This window comes from Nothoprocta perdicaria, unplaced genomic scaffold, assembly GCF_003342845.1.
Source record: "Nothoprocta perdicaria isolate Ctin4 unplaced genomic scaffold, notPer1 scaffold_408, whole genome shotgun sequence".
Lineage (NCBI taxonomy): Eukaryota > Metazoa > Chordata > Aves > Tinamiformes > Tinamidae > Nothoprocta > Nothoprocta perdicaria.
The window spans coordinates 2296-23601 of NW_020455653.1; the positions used below are offsets into that span (position 1 = coordinate 2296).

General features: G+C 45.6%; 1 protein-coding gene across 1 annotated transcript; it reads right to left on the reverse strand.

Annotated features, from left to right (window-relative positions):
* Positions 1–2774: 2774 nt before the first annotated feature.
* On the reverse strand, positions 2775–15602 carry LOC112952750 (macrophage receptor MARCO-like). The gene is made up of 15 exons (XM_026045650.1): positions 15409–15602; positions 14272–14373; positions 13475–13705; positions 12818–12853; positions 10020–10064; positions 9545–9652; positions 8113–8220; positions 7948–7992; positions 7293–7391; positions 7148–7201; positions 6571–6615; positions 6313–6420; positions 5187–5228; positions 4622–4798; positions 2775–4334 (listed from the first exon to the last, which is right to left on the reverse strand). Exons 1-15 carry the CDS (start codon positions 15521–15523, stop codon positions 4204–4206), a joined length of 1446 nt encoding a protein of 481 aa, XP_025901435.1. The 5' UTR covers positions 15524–15602; the 3' UTR covers positions 2775–4203.
* Between the last annotated feature and the right edge of the window lie 5704 nt (positions 15603–21306).

Genomic DNA, 21306 nt, shown 5'->3' on the forward strand with positions numbered 1-21306 from the left:
AAGTCACCTCCTTCCCTCTCCCTGGGTGGTATGTAGATGATTGGGAGGAGCTGGAGATGGCAAATCCAATACACACTTCAAGCTGGCACGCTTAAAATTCATTTAGCATCAACAAAGGAGAGCAAGGAGCTTTTATAGKCCCTGTGAAGTAGTCTTAACCCAGGACTCAAAAGACAAAGCCTGCTGCTGAATAGCAATGTTTATTTTGCACTTTAACGTTCAAATCTTTCCACATTTGGAGGTGTCTTTCCTTTTGAACTGCTGGCACAAGTTCCTGTTCGCCTGCAAAACTCTCTTTTTTTTTTTCCATCTAACTCTTTTTTTTTTCCATCTTGCACTGAATCCCCAGCAAATCCACAAATATTCTTGCAAATCTCAAAGATATTAAGGCRTTAGCCCTCCCTCTTCGGACCTTTGAAGACAGCTGTGACTAGAATGATTTGGGAGTCACAGCTCGGAGTCTGAATAAAAAATGATGGGAAGCATTTTGCAGTACTGTAGCCAACACAATAACTAATTACTTATAGATTTTAGGTCACCCTTGAAAAAGACAAATACTGAAATAAATAGATAATCATTCGGCTCTACTGCTAACATTTTGTTTAAATACTTTGGGTTAAATTTAGCTCGGTGTCACAGGAGGCCAACTGCCTGCTCTGATGTTTGTTCCTGAGTGCAAGTTAAAGCAGAATTGGTCTTTTTGCTCAGATCAGAAACACCTGTTTAAAACAGGGGCTGCGAGCTGAGCTGAATGGCTGGTTGGACCTGTGCTGGACCATGCCCTTGGGAAGTGAGTTAACCAGGCATAGCCTGCAGACCTGTAACCTGTACCAACGGCAAGCGAGACAGAAGAAAATCCCRTGTTTCATGGTCCTATGCTGCCTTCCACTGTTACATTCATCAGAAAAAAAAAAAAGGGTAAGAAATGTGCCTGCAGATTGGTGCTGCTGTGGTTATACTCTAGTTCATGAGCAACAGGAGACTTTAGAAGAGACAGAAGAAAACAAAATTAGAACGCCACATATTACAAGATGAGTTCAACCTTAGATACACCCATTAAAATTTTTACATCTCTGACTGTCTCTTATATGAACAAGGAAGATGTCTTTCCTTCATTACACTTGATATCTTATACAAAGGCTTTAATGCACTTTTTCTTTTTTTTTTTTTAAAAAAAGGAACAACAATGCTCAGAGGGAACAACTTTTTAGGTATGAGCTAAACAAAATTGCCTTTTCTACAGTTTCAGCTGGAATCATCAATAATTTTGCTAGGGCAAGATGTGTTAGGGATGTGTTCAGCATAAACTTGAAGCTTCAGAAACCTAAAGGATTGGATTTTAGTTAGCAAAGATTTCACTTTTGATAATCTCTGGGTGCCTGGCTGGTATTTTGAATTGCAARCGACTTCTGTTGGGTTTCTCACTACACCCCATGGATTGCACTCCATGCAACCCAGGTCCCAGCACAGTGCCTGACAATATCTGTCAAACATTCAGCTCCTTGGAAAAGCAGGGAGAATAGCAAGGGAAATGCTGCAAATGACATTGTAGGGCTGCAGAAGAGCCCTAAGAGTGGACTTACTTGTCCCTATGAGTCCCAGGAGCTGAGATGCGCTCGGGACAGCCCTGGGCACCTGCCTGCTCCGTCCTCCGCTTATGCCAAGAGATCAGGGACAGGGGTGGGAGCATCTGCAAGCACCAGCGTTCCTCGGGGTAAGCACTCCTTTTTAATTAATTGTATCCCTTTTATCCATGACAGTGCAATTGCATTCTGCTTAACTAAATCTTTTTAATTGGTGCTGGGAGGGAATGATAAGCAAAGCTACATGATTCCTTACTAGCGACCACAGCCTGTCCGTGCGCTGGGTCGGGCTGGGGAGGGCAGGGCTGGACCAGGCACCACTGYCCCCCCAGGCACTGGTTTGGGGTCTCCATATGCAGCTAGTGGGATCAGCAGCTGGAATTGTGCAGATGCGATGCTGATCGGGAACTCGGGGCACATTCTCCAGGGCCTCTCTTGCAGGAAAACTCTCCAAGGGCCTGGGATTAAGTGACTTGAGGGGAATTCTTGGATTTTACCTTAAAGTAGAATAAAAGGGAAGAGAATAATAATAATAAAAGAACATCCAGGAGCAGCTCACGGGCTGGAGCTGGAGCTCCCCTTGGCGGCTGCTGGGCGAACACAACCCCTCGCCCCAGGGCACGGCGAGCGAGGCGCCCCTGGCTCAACAAGTCGGGAAATAATCCGAGTATCCAAAACAGCCTTGGAAAGGCAGGTGCACGGCTGCTTGGAAGGTTTAAAATTATTTAAAGACAGATTTCCCCTCTGCAGACACAAAATCACTGAGCAGCTACAGCTACCAGGCTAGGCCATGAGCTGGGCTAGGAAAGCCCAGAATACAGGGGGATGCTGCAACAGTGACAAACAATCCACTTCCCTGTCCTTGCAYGTGTGTATGTGTGTCCATCCATCCTTTCTTGGAAATACCCTCACGTAGCTTTTGCTTTCTTTTTTCCTGGATTTTAGAATTGTCCTGACATCTCTTAAGTTGAGACAGCCAGCTGCCACAGGAAACAAAACCAGCAACCATCTAAAATTCAGAGATTTTTATTAAAAAAAAAAAAAAAAAGAAGAAGAAGAAATAGAAGACAGGGTAGTATCACAAGGAGCAGTTCTGTGACCCGGCTCTTTGCAAGGCCACAGGGATGGCAGCTCGCATCAGTGTACATAGTGCCCAAGAGATGCTATAGGGTTGTGGCAATAGAGTATAAGTGATAGAGAAGTTAAGCCAGCACAACCAGTTCTCCACCAAGGAAAGATGTGCCTTATTAAGCTCATCCAGCTCATAGAAAAGCTGGGAGACCCATAAAGAATTTCTTCCTGCTTTAGCAATGATAATTGCATTTAAATAAGACAAAAGTTCAGAATTAAATCTAATCTAACCCCTGGCATCAAGCTATTAAATCTGGTACCAGTAAATCTGGTACCACTGCTTGGTTCTGGCCACCTGTTCTTCAAACTGGAGCTGCTATTTAATCAYAGACAAGCAACATTTCTTCTCATTTGGGTGAGCAACTGTCCAACTCCAGCAGCTTTAAAATATTTGTCATTCATCAGGCTTCCCCTATCATTCTCTAGCACAGGGACAGTGGGGAAAGAAAAAACAAAGTTTCTAGATCTCTTTCCTAAAGCCCAAGATGCTGCAAAATCAGCATTTACTCTAATTTAACATTACTTTTTTGTTTGTTTGTTTTTGATAAGTTTTCTGCAGTGTTACCCAAAGTGACCCTCCTGACATGGACATGACAGTAACATGGACCGTGGCAGCTCTGCCACCTACTCCTAATAGCACCATGCAGAAGTTTTCCCACTTATGTCTGAATTGTAAATCAGTAAAATGTTCCAGCAGTATTYAGGCAAACATGATTATGACCAATATTAAAGCAGACATGCACATTGTACTGTGCATAGCTATAGAGAGGCTTCTGGTCATCTGCCAAGTGTCAAACGCTGTGACAATGGGAAAGGGGAAGAGTTAATACAAAAAAGCCTTACAATTATGGTCTCCAGCACTGGTCTGTATGACATCTTCAATTAAGGCAAGAGCCATTGGTTTTTGGATCCATAATTTCACTCTGAAATTTTAATTAAGCAGATACTTTCCCCTTACTGCCTTACTGCTTTTGTTCATCGTCCTTTTGTTTTACTGAAGCATCTCTTCTCTAAAGACTTGAAAGCATTTAGTTCCCTAGACCATCTTATTAGTTCAAAGCAGTCTTGCTCCAGGCCAAGGAAACATGATCAGTGTTAATGGAAGGCAGGTGGCACCAGGCCCATAGGCACTTACTTTTCTACTTCAGCTTGTGACCATCCTTCTCTTCCAGAGCACAGTAATATTTGCATGCTGATTGAGCATCTGCTGTTTGCAGTATATATATTCACTTCACAGGAAGTTTTAGGTTCAACTTCATGACCAGGATAGTGGGATGCAGACAGCAGGACAGCTAAGGCCTAGCACAGTAGAACTCACGTCCTGGTATGGCAGCTGGGAGTGTTTTGGATGACCTGCAGATCTAGCAACTATCACACATTTGTGGAAAATTTAATGAATAGGTAAAAAATAGCAACGCCATAAGCAGAGACAGGCAGCAGCAGCCTGTACAGCACAGGCTGGGTAGTGGGTCAAGTGCAGTTGAGTCCATCAAGCACACTCCACACCGGCGTCCTCGTTGTGCAAGCAGTTGTGCACGCCCCAGGGTGACGCTGAACATTCAAGAAGTGAACGTTCAGTTCCTTGGCAGTTCACGTTATCAAGCCAAATTTCCCCAGAGCCTTTAAAGGACAAAAAAGTCACTGTTGGACAAGGGAAACAGGAACAACAAGAATACACATTTTTCTAACAACATCCTTGCTGATTGCAAGCATATGTTGGGTTTCATGGTTTGCTTATGSGGAAGATGAAGCTTTTTAGCCTAGCTTGAGCAGCTCTCAAGGGGCAGCTGCATCATCCCAAGAGGACTTTGTCCCTTGGAGACTGGTGTCTTTGCTTAGCTGTTTCTTGCACGAAGGACCTTGTTGTGCTGCTTCCCTTCCTGCGCAGGGAGCTGCTAGGGACTCACCGGCGCTGGCTGTGAAGGTCCTGACGACGCGGCTGTAGGCCAGCATGCGGCACACGACAGCGCCGTCCTTGACGTCCCAGCCATCGTCACAGATCGTCCCCCAGCGGCCCTTGTAAAAGACTTCCACACGACCCCTCCTGCCCCCTCCAGCAATTCGAATAAACAAGCCAGAGTTGTCTGAAAAGTCAAAGCAGAAGAGAGCTCTAACCAACCACGCAGAAATGAGGAGGGAAGAGAGGAGAACACCACCACCACCACAAGAAAACAAACACCATTGGGGCAGATGAAACAGCAATTGCTCATAATTTGGATGAACGTTCCCATCCTAGAGACTGTGGTCTGGGAGGGACCAGAGTCCTTGTAAAAGCAATGCACAACCCAGCCTTGGTGGCGGACAGAGCCCAGCCACACAACGGCACGGTGCGTAACCACATTGATCTGCTCGCCCTGCTCCAKACAGGCTCCAGCCAGCCAGGTGTGCTGGGAGACAGACTGGGCCTCATGTCCTATGACTATGGTTTCCATGCAGGAAATGTAGGGRTAGAAGAACAACTAAGTGCAGTACCTTCTCCTCTTTCTCCTTTACTCCCAGGCGCTCCCGGAGGACCTGTTTCAAACAAACAAACGACAGCTGTTTAGAGAAAATGGGAAAAAAAAAAAAAGTATGGCCACCACCTTTTTTCCTGAATAATTGTATGGGTCAGAGATAAAAGGGCTCCATTCCCTTGAGAAATGGGCTGTTGGAAGTGATTAAGAGATGAAAAAATATTACATGATAGCAGAGGGGCAAAGAAAGCAGGGTATCATATGGCAGTTTTCCCTATGTGACTAGAGTGAAAAGGGCAGTTTGCAAAAAATCTCATCCACTCAAGAGAAATGGATCTCATTGCCACTACCGTCTTTAAGATGACATTCCTGACGGCTTTCAGGATCTCCAGAAGGAGGTATAGTATCTCTCAGAATATTTGTAAGATGACCTACATCATAGATTTTGGCAGAGCAGAAATCACTTACACTTCTGTACAACTTCCTCCCCTGTACAAAGAAAAAAATTTTTGGGGAAAAACAAAAACACAGTATGCAATCTTCAGATCTGCAGATGCTACCTCTACAAAACATATCTCATTGTCCTCCCACTTTTATTTTGTTTGCAAGCACCCATGTATTGACAGTCCATGCAACAAAAAGGTGGCCGTTGGAGCAGGTTGGCACCACAGTCAAGAAAAAGCTCATGAGCTCAGAGACGCTCCATCAGCAAAGTTTGCTCTCTCAAGATTGCACTGAAGTGTTCTCACTGTCCAAGGTGAGGTGCTGTTACCAAACACTGCACATCTAGTGGGAAACATGGCAAACTGACAATGTCACCAAATTACAACTTCTGCAGAACTGCCATGCCTTGCTGGATCCCCTCATTATACCTGTGTATTCCACTGAGCCCTAAGTTTCAGAAGTTTTTCTACCTTTTCCTCTTCCAGTCATTTGAAAAAATAAAAATAAAGACACACACATGGGTAATTGGATTTTTGGAAACAATCTGTGATGGAGAGGGAAGGAGAAAGACACACAGTATAGCTCTACTGTTGTCCTTTCTGAAGGGCCCAGAGCAGCCCTTGYGTGCTGTGCGTGCTGCTGTGCATGCTATGGCACAGTGTAAGATCCCAAACACACCAGAGTGCCACAAACAGCCTTACCAATAGGTCCAGTATCTCCTCTTGCTCCCTTGGCCCCAGGTTCCCCTTTTGGGCCCGGCCTGCCATACTCCCCCTTTCTTCCTTTTTCACCAGTCGGGCCTGGACTACCTAGGGGAAAATTAGAAAGWCGATACCTATGTCAGTTTTCAAGGGAAAGCGGGGGAGCATTTCACATTGCCACCAGGAATGAAGCACTGCATTTAGAGTACTCTGCTGAAAAAGTACCAGAATAAATAACGCTATAGAACAAATTCTTACCTCGTGGCCCCCAGTCTCCCTTTGTTCCTTTTGGACCTGAAGGACCTAAGATAATCAAAGCCAAAATAAATAAGACAAGTATTTATTCAATATAGGTTTATACAAACCAATACTTAGTGTGGGTTTCATCCAGCCCAGTTTAGCTATCAGAACTATAGAGGTCTGTTTCTGAAGCAGGCATCTCCTTTCCCAGGAGACTCCCTTCTCCTTCCCATTCTCTTCTCCATATATTCAATGAAGAAGTATCCAAAATACAGASAGCAGAGAGTCATCTTGATCTTCCAAGGTTCACCTGCTTGTGGTCATTTGTATCACCTCTCAGGCTCTACTGACTGGATAGAGCACCTTCAGYGAGTGTAGAGAGAGTCTATACACATGAAGTCTGGCTTATCTGATACCTGTAAGCACAAGGTTTGGCCAAGAAGCTCTCATCTTTCTTATCTAGATATAGGATGAAAGCAAAAGGGTGCAATCCTGTGATCTTCCTCATTTCCTAAAGGAGGAGCTATGCAGGTTATGTGCACTATACAAATGAGTTGATTAAAAGGTTGACCAAAYCTGTTTTGTTCTCCTTTACCTGTCAGACCAATGCTTCCCTTATCACCTTTCAGCCCCTTCTCTCCTGCAGTTCCTAAGGTTAAAAACAAAATAAAGGAACAGACATCACACAYAGCAAGGTCAGTTTAGGAGAACAGCCAGTTACAAATTCAGTAACTTTGTACCTGGACTACCGCTRGGTCCTTGCTCCCCCTTCTCCCCTTTCTGACCAGGTGTGCCATCAGAGCCAGGAACTCCTGGGGGACCATGTTCTCCAGGTGAACCTTGACATTGAACACAAGTCATACATGTGAAATGCAAGCAAGCCATGAGGGAGCAAGAAGAGCCACTGCAAGACAGACAAATCACCAGGCCCTGGGCTTTGTGGAACGAATTATTCCCATGAAGATGAAGCAAACCGTGGTTCCTTCCAAAGTGAAATCCATTCTCACAGAGCCAGTCTTAACAGSACAGTGAGCAAGAACCCCCAGCAACAGGCTGTGGAGAATTGGGTCCTTGCAGACTGCCAATTATGAACAGCACAAGTGCCTTCCTAAGARCAGCCAATTTTTGTTCCTTCCATTTGTCTACACACCACAGGGAGGAAGATATATTCTTCATTACAGGATCCCCTTTCTCCCTCATTCTTATGTACGCTATGGGCATGGCATATAGTTTAGGCAACTTCAGCTTCAGAATGGGTTTGCAGAACTCCAGCATGTTTTCTTCATCTCCTCGTTATCTGTTATTCATGTTGGGAACTACTTCAGATATGGTTTTCCACGTCATGAAAAATATCATGATGAATACCACCTTTTGTGCAACTTTTGCATGGCTTACCTGCCTCTCCTTTCTGCCCAGGAGGCCCAGGCTCTCCCATGCCACCTGCAAGAAAATGCTGATGTCAGTCCAAGCAAGGCTTAACCAAGTGCTCAGCTAGTCCCAGCCATCCAGCACCAAACATATGTGCTAACAGGGAGGCTGTGTTCTACACTCTTCCCTTACCRTTGAAACCTGGCAGTCCTGTGTCTCCCCGCTCTCCTTCGGGACCCTTAGGTCCAGCGGGCCCAGGATCTCCCTTCTCACCCATTTCTCCTTTCTGTCCTTGGAAGCCTACCAAAGAGCAGAGCGCATATGTAAAAATCATACAACATYTGCCATTTCTGAAGCCAGTAGGCCATCTTCATCAAGCTTCATGAAGTGTGAGTTTGGCCTCACACTTGCATTTATCAACCAGTGGCATCTGTGTGAAACTGTAGAATGATTGGGCTGGACAGGACGTCAGGAATCTGTCTGAACCAACCACCAGCAATGGCCAACTGCCCTGACATATGTTTGTCAGATCTGGTCTTAAAGACCTGCAAGGATGGAAACTGCAGCTCCCTCGCCTTTACTTCCCAAACTATCCCTATCACTAGAGGGTTTTCTTCTCCAAGTTTCCACTACTAAAGGTCTATTCCTTCTCCTACCCACTTTATTCAGTTCCTGTGCTTTGAGGTTATTGCTATGGATCTCTTTACCCTTCTCTTCTCTCAGCAGAGTTAAGTGTGGTCTGACAGGGCTGAAGCGCCCAAAAGTGTATCTTTTAAGAGCAACCTCTYCCTTTTGCTCCAGAATTATCCCAGAGTCCTTGGCTCAGTTATTCCTTCTGCTCCCTTTCCACAGCTCTTATAAGCAAACACAGCTCCACTCGAGCCTGCAGGATCTGGTGACTTACTTCTGAGGAGGCTTTAAACTACTGATCCGAAACATCCATCCTCAGCTCTACTATCAACTATTCATGAAATTGATGAATAGGTCAACTATTGATTTCTTCAGCCATCCTGCTTTCAGCCTTTCCTCTCTGAGCGCAGCTCACAAACCTACTGAGCTGCAGTCATCCAAGAGATGTCCACTAATGGATGTTACATAGAAATAGAGGAATTATGCAATGCATTAAGTGCTATAAAAATGAGGATTGTATAAGATAAAGCCTCTAGAAATAGGTATTACTACAGTGAGCATATGCTTGTGCATATAGTTTTGCCTGTATTAGTTTATACCACGAAAAGCCTATTGCAAACATCACTGCCTTAATCTGAAACAGGCTAATAGTCGAATACTTGTGGCTTTTAATAGGCAGGACAGCTCTGTAGAGACTTCCATGCTTCAGGGTCAACCCTGAGTCCTCTTCCCCTAGCCCTCCTCTGGGAGCTTTGCTGGAAAGTGACACAAGTGAAAACCCTCTGAATCAGGTAAATTACTCTATTCATGCATCTCCATGAAGGGTTGGCAAGCTTACCTGGGCTTTTATGAAAATAACCAGACTCTGAAGATTTCACAAGATGTTTTAGTTGGAATTAATTTAAGCAGAAGTACATAGGGGAGAAAACAAACAAACAAAAACAAAACAAACAAAAAACCACAAACTTCAAAGTGTTGAGTCAAGCAGTCTTACCTGGAAGACCCATCTGTCCCTTTTGGCCTTGTATTCCTGGCTTACCGCTTGGGCCAGCAGGGCCAGGATCTCCTTTACTTCCCTTGACACCCTCAAGTCCTTGTGATCCTGCAWGGGAAATACCACATTTTCATGCTTTTTAGGGCACAATATTCAGTGACTGGTAGTATCAGCCTATGCAGCTCAGCTGGGGACATGAGCCAACCTCTGCTCTTGGTACACTTGAAAGTAGTGCTAGGAATCACAGGGAATCAGGTGACTGTGGCCAGTATGCTGGCCCTAAGCATTTATCAATAAAATAAGATTTCTTCTCTGAACAAGAGTTAATCTTGTTCACATTGAACACACATAGGATCGTACCATTCTGCTCCAACAGCATTGCTACCAACTTACCTCTGTGACTGAGGACAAGATTGTCCAGAAAGTCATGTTACAGCCATCCACAGAAACAATTTAGGGGTCAGAAATGCTTTACCTGCAATTCCTTTGTCTCCCTTGATCCCTGGTGGCCCTTGTGGCCCTGAAACATAAAATTCTTACATCAGCTGATACAACTCATCATCTATTCCCGGTAATGATTAGAAAACTTATTTCTAGTAATTTTTTTTGTGTTGTTCTGTCACCACTGAGCCCATTTTTCAGCTGGCACCCGGCAGCATCACTGCACTGCTGATGTCCAGGCTGACCACACGGCTGGGGACAGGCCACTTGACCAGGGGCCAAGCCTCACTGACCACAGCCTGACAGGGGCCTTTGGGGAAACTCTCCTGAGAAGACATTGAGCTACTGGGCTRTGATACATAACATGGCAGGCACCAAACAGTGTTTAGCCAGAGGTGGTGTTTTCCAGTGTTCAAAGTGTAGCCAGGGAGATGAGAAAACCCGATTTCTAAAAAGAAATTAATAATTTTCTTTTCCCTTCAGAAAAGTTCAGCACGGCCAAGAACTAGGGATGGATAAGATACAGATATGACTCAACGAGGATTGCATCTCAGATTATCATCACAGAAATATTGGTTTTTCTGGGAATTGCCTGGTCCAACCTCTGCTCAAAACAGGATGGTTGCCAACATTAGATCTGTACTTGCTACMCTCTCACTGGAGACATTTATCTCCCAGAGTGGGTGTAATCCYAACCCAGGAGATCCAGGGCCCCCAAGCAGTGGTAGCAGCTTTGACAGGGCTGCACAGGCCAGCAGGCAGTTCCCTAGGGACAGAACAGAAGATCCCCAYTTTTCTGCTATTTGTTACATGCACTGTTCAGTGGGATCCCTATAGAGCAGAGGCTGATAAAGTCTCCTTGAAATGTGCTGTGTGAGACAAAGCCCAGTTACACTTAAGTCATRGGCAAAATATAAGCCCTGTGTAAATAGCTTTCTTCTCCTTTCCTGTTCTGGTTGTATTGACTGACAAGGTCTTGTACAGATGTAAAATGCTTAAAGATATTAGTTGGTGAACTCATCTTGCCTGCGTCACTTGATCATCAGTAAAACATCACTATCATTGACAGCAGGTAGGAAAAGTGAAATAAGAAAGCAACTGGCTCCTTTCTTACCTGCATCTCCCTTATCTCCTTTCTCTCCTGGAAGGCCAGGTGCTCCTGGTGCTCCTGTGGGGAGATAAGCAGACTGAGAAGGATGTACCATGGAACAAGCTTCTGCAGATGTCTGCAGTATGTTCTAGGGCAGGAAAAGAGCACAGCTGTTGCATGAGAAGCCACAGGTACTGATTAATTGAGATGCTTACTGCATGCTCAGATTGTCCCATCATGACAACACATCTCCATCTGGCTCTGCGGAGGGGCTCATCCCATGGCAACTCCACAAACTGSTGTTGGTACAAATCCTACAGGTGCAAATAACTCCTCACCTGGAGGTCCATCTCTTCCAGCTGAACCTTTCTCTCCTTTCAAGGCACCAACTGCACCAGGAGGACCTTGGGAACCCTTTTCGCCTGGATCACCTGGAAATGGAATTAAGGGGACAATTTAGTTTTTCTTATTCCCTCTGAGCCATGGTACTGCACAGAGAGAGAGAGAGAAGAGAGAGGTGAGTGGGAGGAAATAAGTCCCAGGGGGTTGTTTCCATGACTTACCTTTTTCACCTTTGTCTCCTGGGATCCCTATTCCTAAAACAGAAAAATAACCCTTCATGTATTGCTCAGATAACTTTCAGTATTCACTACATCTTTCCTATCCTTTGTTTTGTGTGTGTTACTGCTTACCCTGTGACCCAGGCTCTCCTTTTCTTCCAGGATCTCCTTTTGGACCCAGGTCTCCCTTCTTGCCTGCTACTCCTTAAAGATAAATTTCACAATACAACAAACATAAGCAAAAGGCTGCAGGTCAAATGCCAGATTCACTGAAGTCAAGGTGAAAACCCTATTGGTTTGAATGGCCAAGGTCACGATCCTACTCCAGCATATTTCTGTGTTTTCATCTCCCTTCCACCACCTGTTCGGGCTGGCTAAATGTCTATTTCAGGATGCTGCAGGATACTTCAGAAAGCTCTGGAGAGCTCTTGGTAAATCAGCCAGTTCCCAAGAACCAGCTCCACCAGCTCCCCATTCCTTCATGGCTAACGAAGGATGAGAGCAAGAACTTCACAACTCACCTGGGGATCCTTTTTCACCTTGGCTTCCTTTCTCTCCTTTAGCACCTAAGTCAAACACAACGACAGCCGTCATTTCCCAGAAGCCCAGGACAATTCTGCTTCAGCAAATCTGACTTTAAATGCAACATTAAAAGCAGTGGTATTCCTTCTAAGTTTGAACTGAGCAGGAGACAATCACTACTCAAGGGAGGTCTGAATCTCAGCTCTAGTCACCATGTCTAAAGCTCATCAGAATCTGGAAGTCTCTTTCAGAGACTTTTTCACTTAGAAAGGTATCTGAAACTGCTCTCCATGAACACTCCCAACCCTGAACACCTATGCTGCTCACAGGAATTTGTACAGGTTATTGTATGCAATGATCAGTTCCAATTCACTTCCCCCCATATCATCTGAGCTTTTCTGGCCAWGTAGCAGTGAGGGGGCAATTTCAAAACATTGGTCACTCTACCACCCCTTCAAGCATGCAGCCAGGCCTTGGCTTCCAGTACATGAGACAAAAGGTGAAGCAAGTCTTTCCATTTCCAGAGAAATGGCTTTCTGCACACTTTGTGTGATATGAGGCTACAGACTGAATTCTCAAATCCTCACTTCAGTTTCCTTATGGAAAAAAAGAGGAGATTTTTAAAAATAAAAGGAAYAAATTACTTATATTCCTACATACCTGGTGGACCCGGATCTCCTTTCCTTCCAGGTTGCCCTGAAATGACATTTAATGGATATTTCTCAGTAATTAACATTCAGCAACTAATGTACCAGAAGGAGGGTAATATGTTTTAGGGCTCATTTGAGCCCATCACCCCCCAGTCAGAGCCAGGACCTACAGCAGTGGAGAGCAGCATGGAGCTGTACATGCTCCAGGAGCTGCCAGGCAGTGGATATGCAGAGAGCGAGCTGTCCAGGGCCGTGCACACATGGAGACACATGCACAGAGGGGCACGTGCAGGTAGCCAGAGAGGTATTTCCAGCCAAGGTGTCAGGAACCAATGTCTAACCCCAGGTGTTTAAGTATTACTAATTAGAAGACATGAAGAGCAATGCAATAGTGCCCAAATCTTGTCCTAGTTATCTGTCTGTCTGAAATAGCTTGCTCAYTCTGTGGTACTTGCATGGCTCTTGGGACAAGTGTCACAAGACTTGATGGGGTTAAAGCTTACCCAGTTTTGGCTCATCTGAGGRACCTGCCCTCTGCTGTCTCACACAGAATGACTGTAGCTCTCAGGCATCACAAGGGCTTCAGGCTTTGCTTGTTTTACTGATGTATTTGCTTCTCTCACCGTAAAACTGGCAAGGCAGAAGGCCACGGAAAAAGGAACCATACCTGCAGTCAAGCTGATGTTGTTCATCATCATGATCAAGTTTTCATTGCTGCTTTTAATTATGTTGATTTCCTCTTCCAAGTTTCTCATCCAATTTTCTCCAGATCTCATGTCCCCCTCTATGTAGTTCTTCTCCAAGAGAAGTTTTTCTGCAAAGGAGCTTTCCAGCATCTCTTCTGAGTGGGAGGTATTTCTTCCTTGAATTTCTGACATCTCTCTCTGTATCTTAAACACTGAGGAAACAGAAGGGCCATGCAATAAGCCATGCCTGTCTGGGGTGGGCTGGGCAACGTCTCTCCTGCAAGATTGTTCCCCAGTGCCTGTGGGAAAGGTGGYTGTGTTTCCACAGGACAGAGCTAAATGCTCTCAGCTGACCCAGGAGGGTGTTTTTAGTGTGTTAGTCTTTGCCATCACCTCCCTGCAGGCGCTCCCCACTGCCCAGTGTCCCACCTGCCCATCCAAGAGCAGTGCTAGGAGGGCAGGACGGAAAGGACATCGCAAAGGGATATGTGCTCTGAGCGTGAGGGGCTGGAGGTATTATGCTGCAAGGAAGAGGGGTGCAGAGAAGCAGGACCTGGGGCTCCTGTGCAATAGAGGGTAGGGGAAGACAGGTCTGTAAAAGAAAGGAGAGCGCGAAGGAATCAGAAAGCGCCCAAGAGGGAGATGCTGGAGGACRCGGCAGGTCGCTGGGGTGCCTGGTAGCAGAGCCACACTCTCCAGGCACCACGCAAAGGTGCAAAAGGACACCCAGCAAATGCTGCCTTTTTCAGTGGAGCCCGCAGTGAGGCCGGTGAGTTACCCTTGTACGCCAGAAGCGCTTGGCCAGCCGTCAGGAGCAGCAGGTAGATGGTGAGGGCTGCCCGAGCACAGCACACAGAAGGCTTTCGCTTGCTCCGAGGCTCTGAAACCCAACAGTAGTGCAGTAGGCATTCTCCTCACACCTCTCAATGCAAACTTTACAGAGAAAGAGAGCAGCCCCAGCCCTTGGAGAAGACCAGGTCCCACCACAGCAGTACCTGCTTTCTCTTTTCCCTTGACATGCAGGTGCTTTGCACTGCAAGTCACACTGCGCAGGCTCTTCCTAAGCTGATTTAGCCAGCTTGTTTCAATCAAGGTCCAATCCAACCTCTAACAMCACAACTACAGCAGTATTTTCCTGTCTGCATGAATTAACTCCCTACTTTCATTGCATTTATTTGTCCCAGGCTGCCATTCAAAGMGGTTCCATTAAAGCACACACTATCTTCCAGAGTGCTGGATACACACACACAGTGATAAATGTATCAATTGAAACAAATGAAAAAAGACCTGAATGACAGAACAAATGAAAACGAGTCATAATTTTTAAAACAAATTGTCACCAGCAAACATAAAAGAAAAACTACTACTTTGAAATTTGGCCTTTAGGGAAGGGGGGCGGGGGGGGGGGAAGTGTTTCAGAAGCATGAATAACTACTTCAAATAAGCAATAAGTTAGCCTTAATTGAGTTTTTTTCTAAAGTAATATAATCAAGAGTTTAAAGGCTTAGCTTTAAAGAGAGCACAATGATTTAATTAGTTTTACAGTAGAATGCCCTACTCAGCAATACTATATTTATATTCAACTGAAATTCGTAAACTTACATTTTTTTGTGAGATCTGACAATTTGGATATCTCCAGCATTTAGGCATGAAAATTTCACTYAATGAAATTAGGCTTTTTAATAAAACAGGGAAAAGAACTAATATTTTCTGATGCTCAACATCAGCTTCTGCATAGAAAAGATACTTCCACCGACTTCTCTTTTTGCATGGTCAGTTAATATAGCAGCAAATGTCACTATTAAAAAACATTTCAAATGTAATAGATTTTTAAAATATATTTTAAGTGCTGTTTTCTTCATAGACCAGATAAAGTTATGTCGAGCCCTTTAATAAACAAATAAAAAAACCTTACCACTTATCTGAAACGTTGTTACAGCAGGTGAAGCAAACCGAATCTTGTCTGAAAGAGTCAGAGTGTTCATATCCTTCGAATTTTCCTCTCCCTTGTGTCCATCTTTAATTTCCATGACAAATTTCTTGCAGCTAACCTTAAAAACTTGCCAGATTATGGATGACAAAGAAGGGGGTTCCTAGCTGCTTGGTGACTTGATATGCTTTCTGATACACTTTGCCAATTGCCTCAGTTTTTATATAGTGAGGACTCTGATGTGGTAATTTGAACAGTTCCTCAAAACTCACAGCCAGGACATGCAGCTTYCCCCATGTACTTGCCCAAGGCACAAATGCAACTGAGCTCCTCAACATTGCTACAAGGCACTTAGTGGGTCATAGACACATGGTGGCTGTTTGACTCRATGCTAACACAAGTCAGACTCCTCCTACAGCCAAGGTGTTCAGTTAAAGATTGGCCTTGAGACCCATTCCCTAGGAAAGGAGGCCAAATGGTGAGCAGTAGTAAGAAAAACTCATTAAGTTGTACCAGCATGARAGTTCAGTAATAGTGCGTGATTGAAGCACAAGGAGGAAGAGTATGCACAGGATTTGGAAGGAAAAGCAAGAGACGGGGGTACGAGGAAAGAAGAAGTCTGAAGAGTCTGGAAACTGAGTGAGAAGAGCCTCTAAACAAAAGCCTCCATCCCCTTTGCAGACATTCTCTCCAGCCTTCTGTGTCCTCCTCAATCTATTCTCTACAGATACAGCTTCCACCATTTCACCACCTCTTTGGTCACTTCCCCTAAAGCTCACAAGCATGGTCCTTACCTTAGCATTTTAATTCCTCTTGAATCTAGCTGGGCAAGGTGCATGACCCAAACAACATGCAAGAGTTGCAGGCAGAGAGTTCTATCCCAAAACACAACCGGACAGCAGCTAGCCTCATCTCTAAAGCCTAAGAAGATTTTGCAGTCCTCCTCTACACTTTCCCTTCAAACATAACTGCACAGCTACAACTCAACTAGCCACTAAAAGGTAGGMATGGGGGTCCTCTGTTAATATAATTTTCTGTTACACCTGGCAAAGTAATTGGGATAATTTGCTTCATTGCAAAGGGCTGAGATGCCCTGCTCAGTGAGGGTGCCTGGAGATGTTAGCACCCATGAGCCAAGCTCCCCAGTGACTACCAGGATATGCACCCTACTTGAGATACTCTGCTTGAGTAAACTCTTTGAATTTTAAGGGRAGTGATATTCGTTATGACCAGATAAGTGTTCACATCCAGCCTCTTTCTGATGGTTTTGGTGGTTGAACTAAACACTTGGGTCTGTGCAAGCCTAAAGCCACCTGCTGCTGATAGCCTAAGGGTTTAGTTGGACACAACCRCTCTGGAGTGGCCTAGGCCGAGGGGATGGGATTCAGCTGTGTGCAGGCAGTGGGCTGATTTACAGCAGAATGGCTTTTAACAACACAGTGGGACTAATGCATGTTCCTTCAGAAAATATTAAAAAAGAAGTACCTTGCAGCTGTAGTTTTCCAAAAGCCATTTCAAAAGGCATAGGTTAAGACAGATCTATGTGCCTGCTTCCCTCAAAAAAAAATATTCAAGGGTAGGTTTTTCCTATCTCATTGCTTTGCTGTGGCCTCTTCATTTGACTCTTCATGGCCCTGGCGACATGTGTGTAAAAGTGCTCTAGGTGCTCTATATTGACAATCCTGATCTGTGGTGCTCCAAGGTTCCAAGCCCAATGCCTCATTTCTCTCTTTAGGAAAGCTCAGTAGGAAAGGCACAATTCCAGCTTGCCCTGCCTGTACAGATGTGGTTGCCTACGCAGGTCATCAAGGCTGATTCTCCTCCTCCTTGCACCTTATTTACATCAGGGCAACTCCTCATGTTGCCAAAGTCACATAGGTCAGGTGAGCGATCACCTCTAAGTTTTGTGCCCTGTTTCCATCTAGGTGTTGGCCCATACACACACATGGCAGATTTCTCACAAAGAACCTTTTTTTTCTGTGCCCATGACTCAAGGGGGTCACTGTCATGCCAAGGTCATCAGGATCACGTATCCATGCGCTTGCTGAGCCTTGGGGATCGCTCGTGGTGGCTGCCGTCCCTCTTCTTTCCATGATCTTTWGTTACTTGCTGTGCTGTCACTGCCGGCAGCAATAGATTGGCTCTGATTGTGCAACGGAGGTTACTAAATCAGGAAAGGGAAAAGAAAAAAAATGCTGATTCAGTGCAGCCTCCTTGGGCGGAGGGTTTGCTGAAACGATGGGATTATTAATAGAGCGGCGGTTTCCAGCGCATTGACGGGCACGTCTGTCAGACCAAGCAGCCCCCTCCAGCAGCCCTCTCTGCTGGGAAGCACTTTCCCCTTTGATACTATTCCTGCTTGACCTGAAAACCCTCTGCTGAGATCTCTAAGCTGGTATGCAGCAGGTTAGCGGGCAAGCCCAGGACACGGTGCCTTGGCAGGGATGCTATGGGACATCCATAGCTGGTGCTTGTCGGCTGCTGCCATGGGCACAACCCTTCCAGACAAGCAGGAAGTCCTCATGGGTGAGGCTGTCCCCAAGCGCCAGGAGCTTCTGCTCTTGCTCTTCAGCCCCGGCCATCTCCTGGTCAGGGCTTTGTCGCAGTCCCAGGGCAGTGCACCCATGTACGGTGGCATTTCCCATATGAGAAGACATCCTAGCTCAGAGGTGTTTCTCCTTGTTTATACAACATGATGATTTCTGCCAACCCACTTAATGGATTCCCAAAGGTCAGGAAATGTCCTAGGGATAAATGGGTAGAGTTCAGAGAGCCATGCTGACCTTCCAAAGGTGGGAAAGAGAAAAGGTAAGGACACAAACTGGCCTGAAAAGCCAGGGTAGCAGCCTCCACCATCCTTACAGTCTTCTCTGGATGTCCATGCAGATGTCCATGGTTGGAGCTATACAGCCGCCCTGACAGTGGTCAGCCTGTGCATAAGACTTTACCCTCTTTCACCTGATTTTTCTTTCTTTTTCTCTTTTTGGAATGGATGGGGTTGGAAAATTCTGTCATGCTGGTAGGCTGCTTGGTATGAACRTGTTTATCTTAAAATGTCACATTTTCCCCATAAAGGAACCAAAGTCTTCAGAACTCCCTAAGATCTGGGAGCACTGCTGAGTTCAGGGCATGGGAGATGTGTCCACTGCCAGCTGAAAAGGCGCCAGGTCTGATGTCTCCCTTGCCAATGTCCCTCTGAATTAGGTCCCACCCCTGCCCTGCTCAGGCCTGGTCAGCACATCCAAAAGAAAATGAGAGGATGCATGCCTGARGAACAAAAATGATCTGGTGCCTGCAGTGCCCCCACGTGGAAGAGAGACAAAACCAACATCTGAACAAGTGCAGTTTGTGCTGCAGCACAGAAGCAAAGCAGCACCTGGACCCCCACACAAGCAAGGACCTCGTTGCAAATAYTTTTGGATCCTGGGTTGCCAAAATCGAGAGTGGAGGTGATTCTTGAGCAGGACTTAGTGAGACCTTCCTGCACAAGGAGCCCCATTGCCCACCAGCTGAGCTCCCTGGCCCCGGCTTTGCCTCCCTCCATGTGCTTTTCCCACATGTGCCGGCTTCCCGGCTGCCTGCGGTAGCACCTGGGGACTCCCACGGGACCYGGGAAGAAGCTGCTGTGCTAAAGCAATAAAATCCCAGGCCCTGGCTGGCTGACATTTCTCCTTTCTAGCTTGATGTGTTGCTTGTCTTTGTTGTAGAGATTGAAACCAGATTTCTTTCCCCTCTCTGAGTTATATTAATTTGTGTTTCAGCAGAACTTGCCTCTTCTCCCTTTCTTTTTTGTTTTTCCTCTCCCTTTAGGCTGGATCCAGCTGCACCATGAATTCAAGAACCACCTGCAAAACATTTTAATGACTTCAACCTGCTCTTTGAGGTGAATTAATACCAGAGCAGCCTCCTCCACATGGTGAAATAGTTGGGACTAGCTAAGGAGGCCACCCTCAGAGATGGAAATTTTTTTTCATAAGGCAGATGCTCCTGAGAAGCACCTGGACATGACCATGCTCCTTGTTCCGCACACAGTCATCTCCCATGGCCCATCTCCTGCGGTACGAGGAAGAGTATTGCCCATGGGCTGGGATCTCAGAGATGTGATGTATCTAAAGCCGAATTAAAGYGAACAGTAATGAGATGTGCAAAAATGCAAGTGCTGTAGGAAGCAGCCACRTGAGAAATGGGTTCACGCTTTTAATGGCCTGCTATAAACAACACAATTAGGCTGAAGGGAGGCATCTCCCAGGGCACCGCTCCATGTGTCAGCTCCGAGTTGCACAGAGGGATTAGTCAGCCCCTAAGGCTGCCTGGTTCACTGGGATCCTCTCATTTTCTCCATGCTTTTAAAAAGACCCCTCTTGGCACAGCTCCCTGTGTTGCCATGTCCTCCTTTCCTCGATCCCTTGGGCTTTTGAAGTCCAAGGATCATTTGGAGTTTGATAACTAACAACCAGCCACATCAAAGGATGCTGCATTTACCCCAAAGAGCGCTCATACATGGAGACCAGAAGGGAAGACCCTTGCCTATCGGCTGAGCTTATGTGAGATGCAGAATCTCTGTAGGAGTACCCTGGGGAGCAGTCGTTCAGCAGGACATTGCTGAAGTTTGTTCTCAAGTGCTGTCCTTGCRCTCATGAGCATCCCAGCTCCCGTGGCATCCCTTAGCATTCATCTTCAGGTAAACAAATTAAGAAGCTAATACTCAGGCTTCCACCAAAAGTCACCCAAGCTGGCTTGCTGCTGATAAGGTTTCTGGCCCAAATTTCCATATCCTGAGTGCTACTGGCAAGCAATTCATTTTGAAAGTCCTTTAACTTGTGACCATCCCATGCCACTTCTTCAGTGAATGCACAGAGCAACTGTGTGACATCAAGTGTCCCAGGCCCCATGTCTTGGCTTTTCCCTTTGAATCCTACCCCCACAAATACCTGTGCTCATGTTTTTCTGTTCTTTGCTGTGCTCCATGTCTCTGGAAGCCTAACCCTGATAGGACCGTGCTGCTGTCCGGAGCTTTGGAGCAAGGCTTTGCACAAAACCTCTGCTGCTTTCCTGCTACTTCTCTGCTTGATTGCCAGTGATAGCTGATTCTGGGTGACACTTGCTCATTCTATTTCTAGGAAGTGATAAGTTCAAATGTGAAACCAGAAGCATCAGCACATGGAGAAAATAGGGGGGGAAAAAAAAAAAGGCAGAAAAGGAAGAGATCTCTTTATTGGGAGCTTTATTGCTATTCTCCGGAACATTGTCCCTAGAAGAAGCCACAGCCAGTTTGCAGTCATGGCACTGCTACTCGCCAGGGAATAAGGTCCTGCCTCAGATCTGTATGTGGTGTTTTCCTTCATTTAGGGCTGTCCTGCCATGAGCATCTAGCAGAACAGGTCTATGTAAGGAACAAGAGACACTTAAACTGGGATAAAACTTTCCTTTAAATGCTTTTGGATCATTTTCTTCTATCTAATGAATGAKGCTGCAAGTTTCCTAAAGCCTGAGGAACTGCATGACGCTCAGGACTTGCTAGTGACTAGCTAGCCCTAGATGTCTTTTTAGGGGAAAAAAAATATTTGCACCTGTTTTGAGCCTTTTGTGCCTATTTCCATCACCATTACACAGCTTCTTTTGGAAACTAGCTGGGAATTCCCTTCCTCTCGCTATTCTAGTGATGACAGATCAAGCAGAGCTGTTTTTTTGATGAATAAAAATAGAACTTGCCCCATGGCCCTGGCCCTTTTCTAATTCCATCTCTTTGCATCAAACATTTTTTTTCCCCCCAATGGCAGTTGGAATGCAGCAAGTCTCATATTTGTACAAGAGTTAGAAAAAAGACCCAGAATRGCTTGGGCAGAGTGACCAGAGCCTTCAGCACCACCGATTGCTGATCTT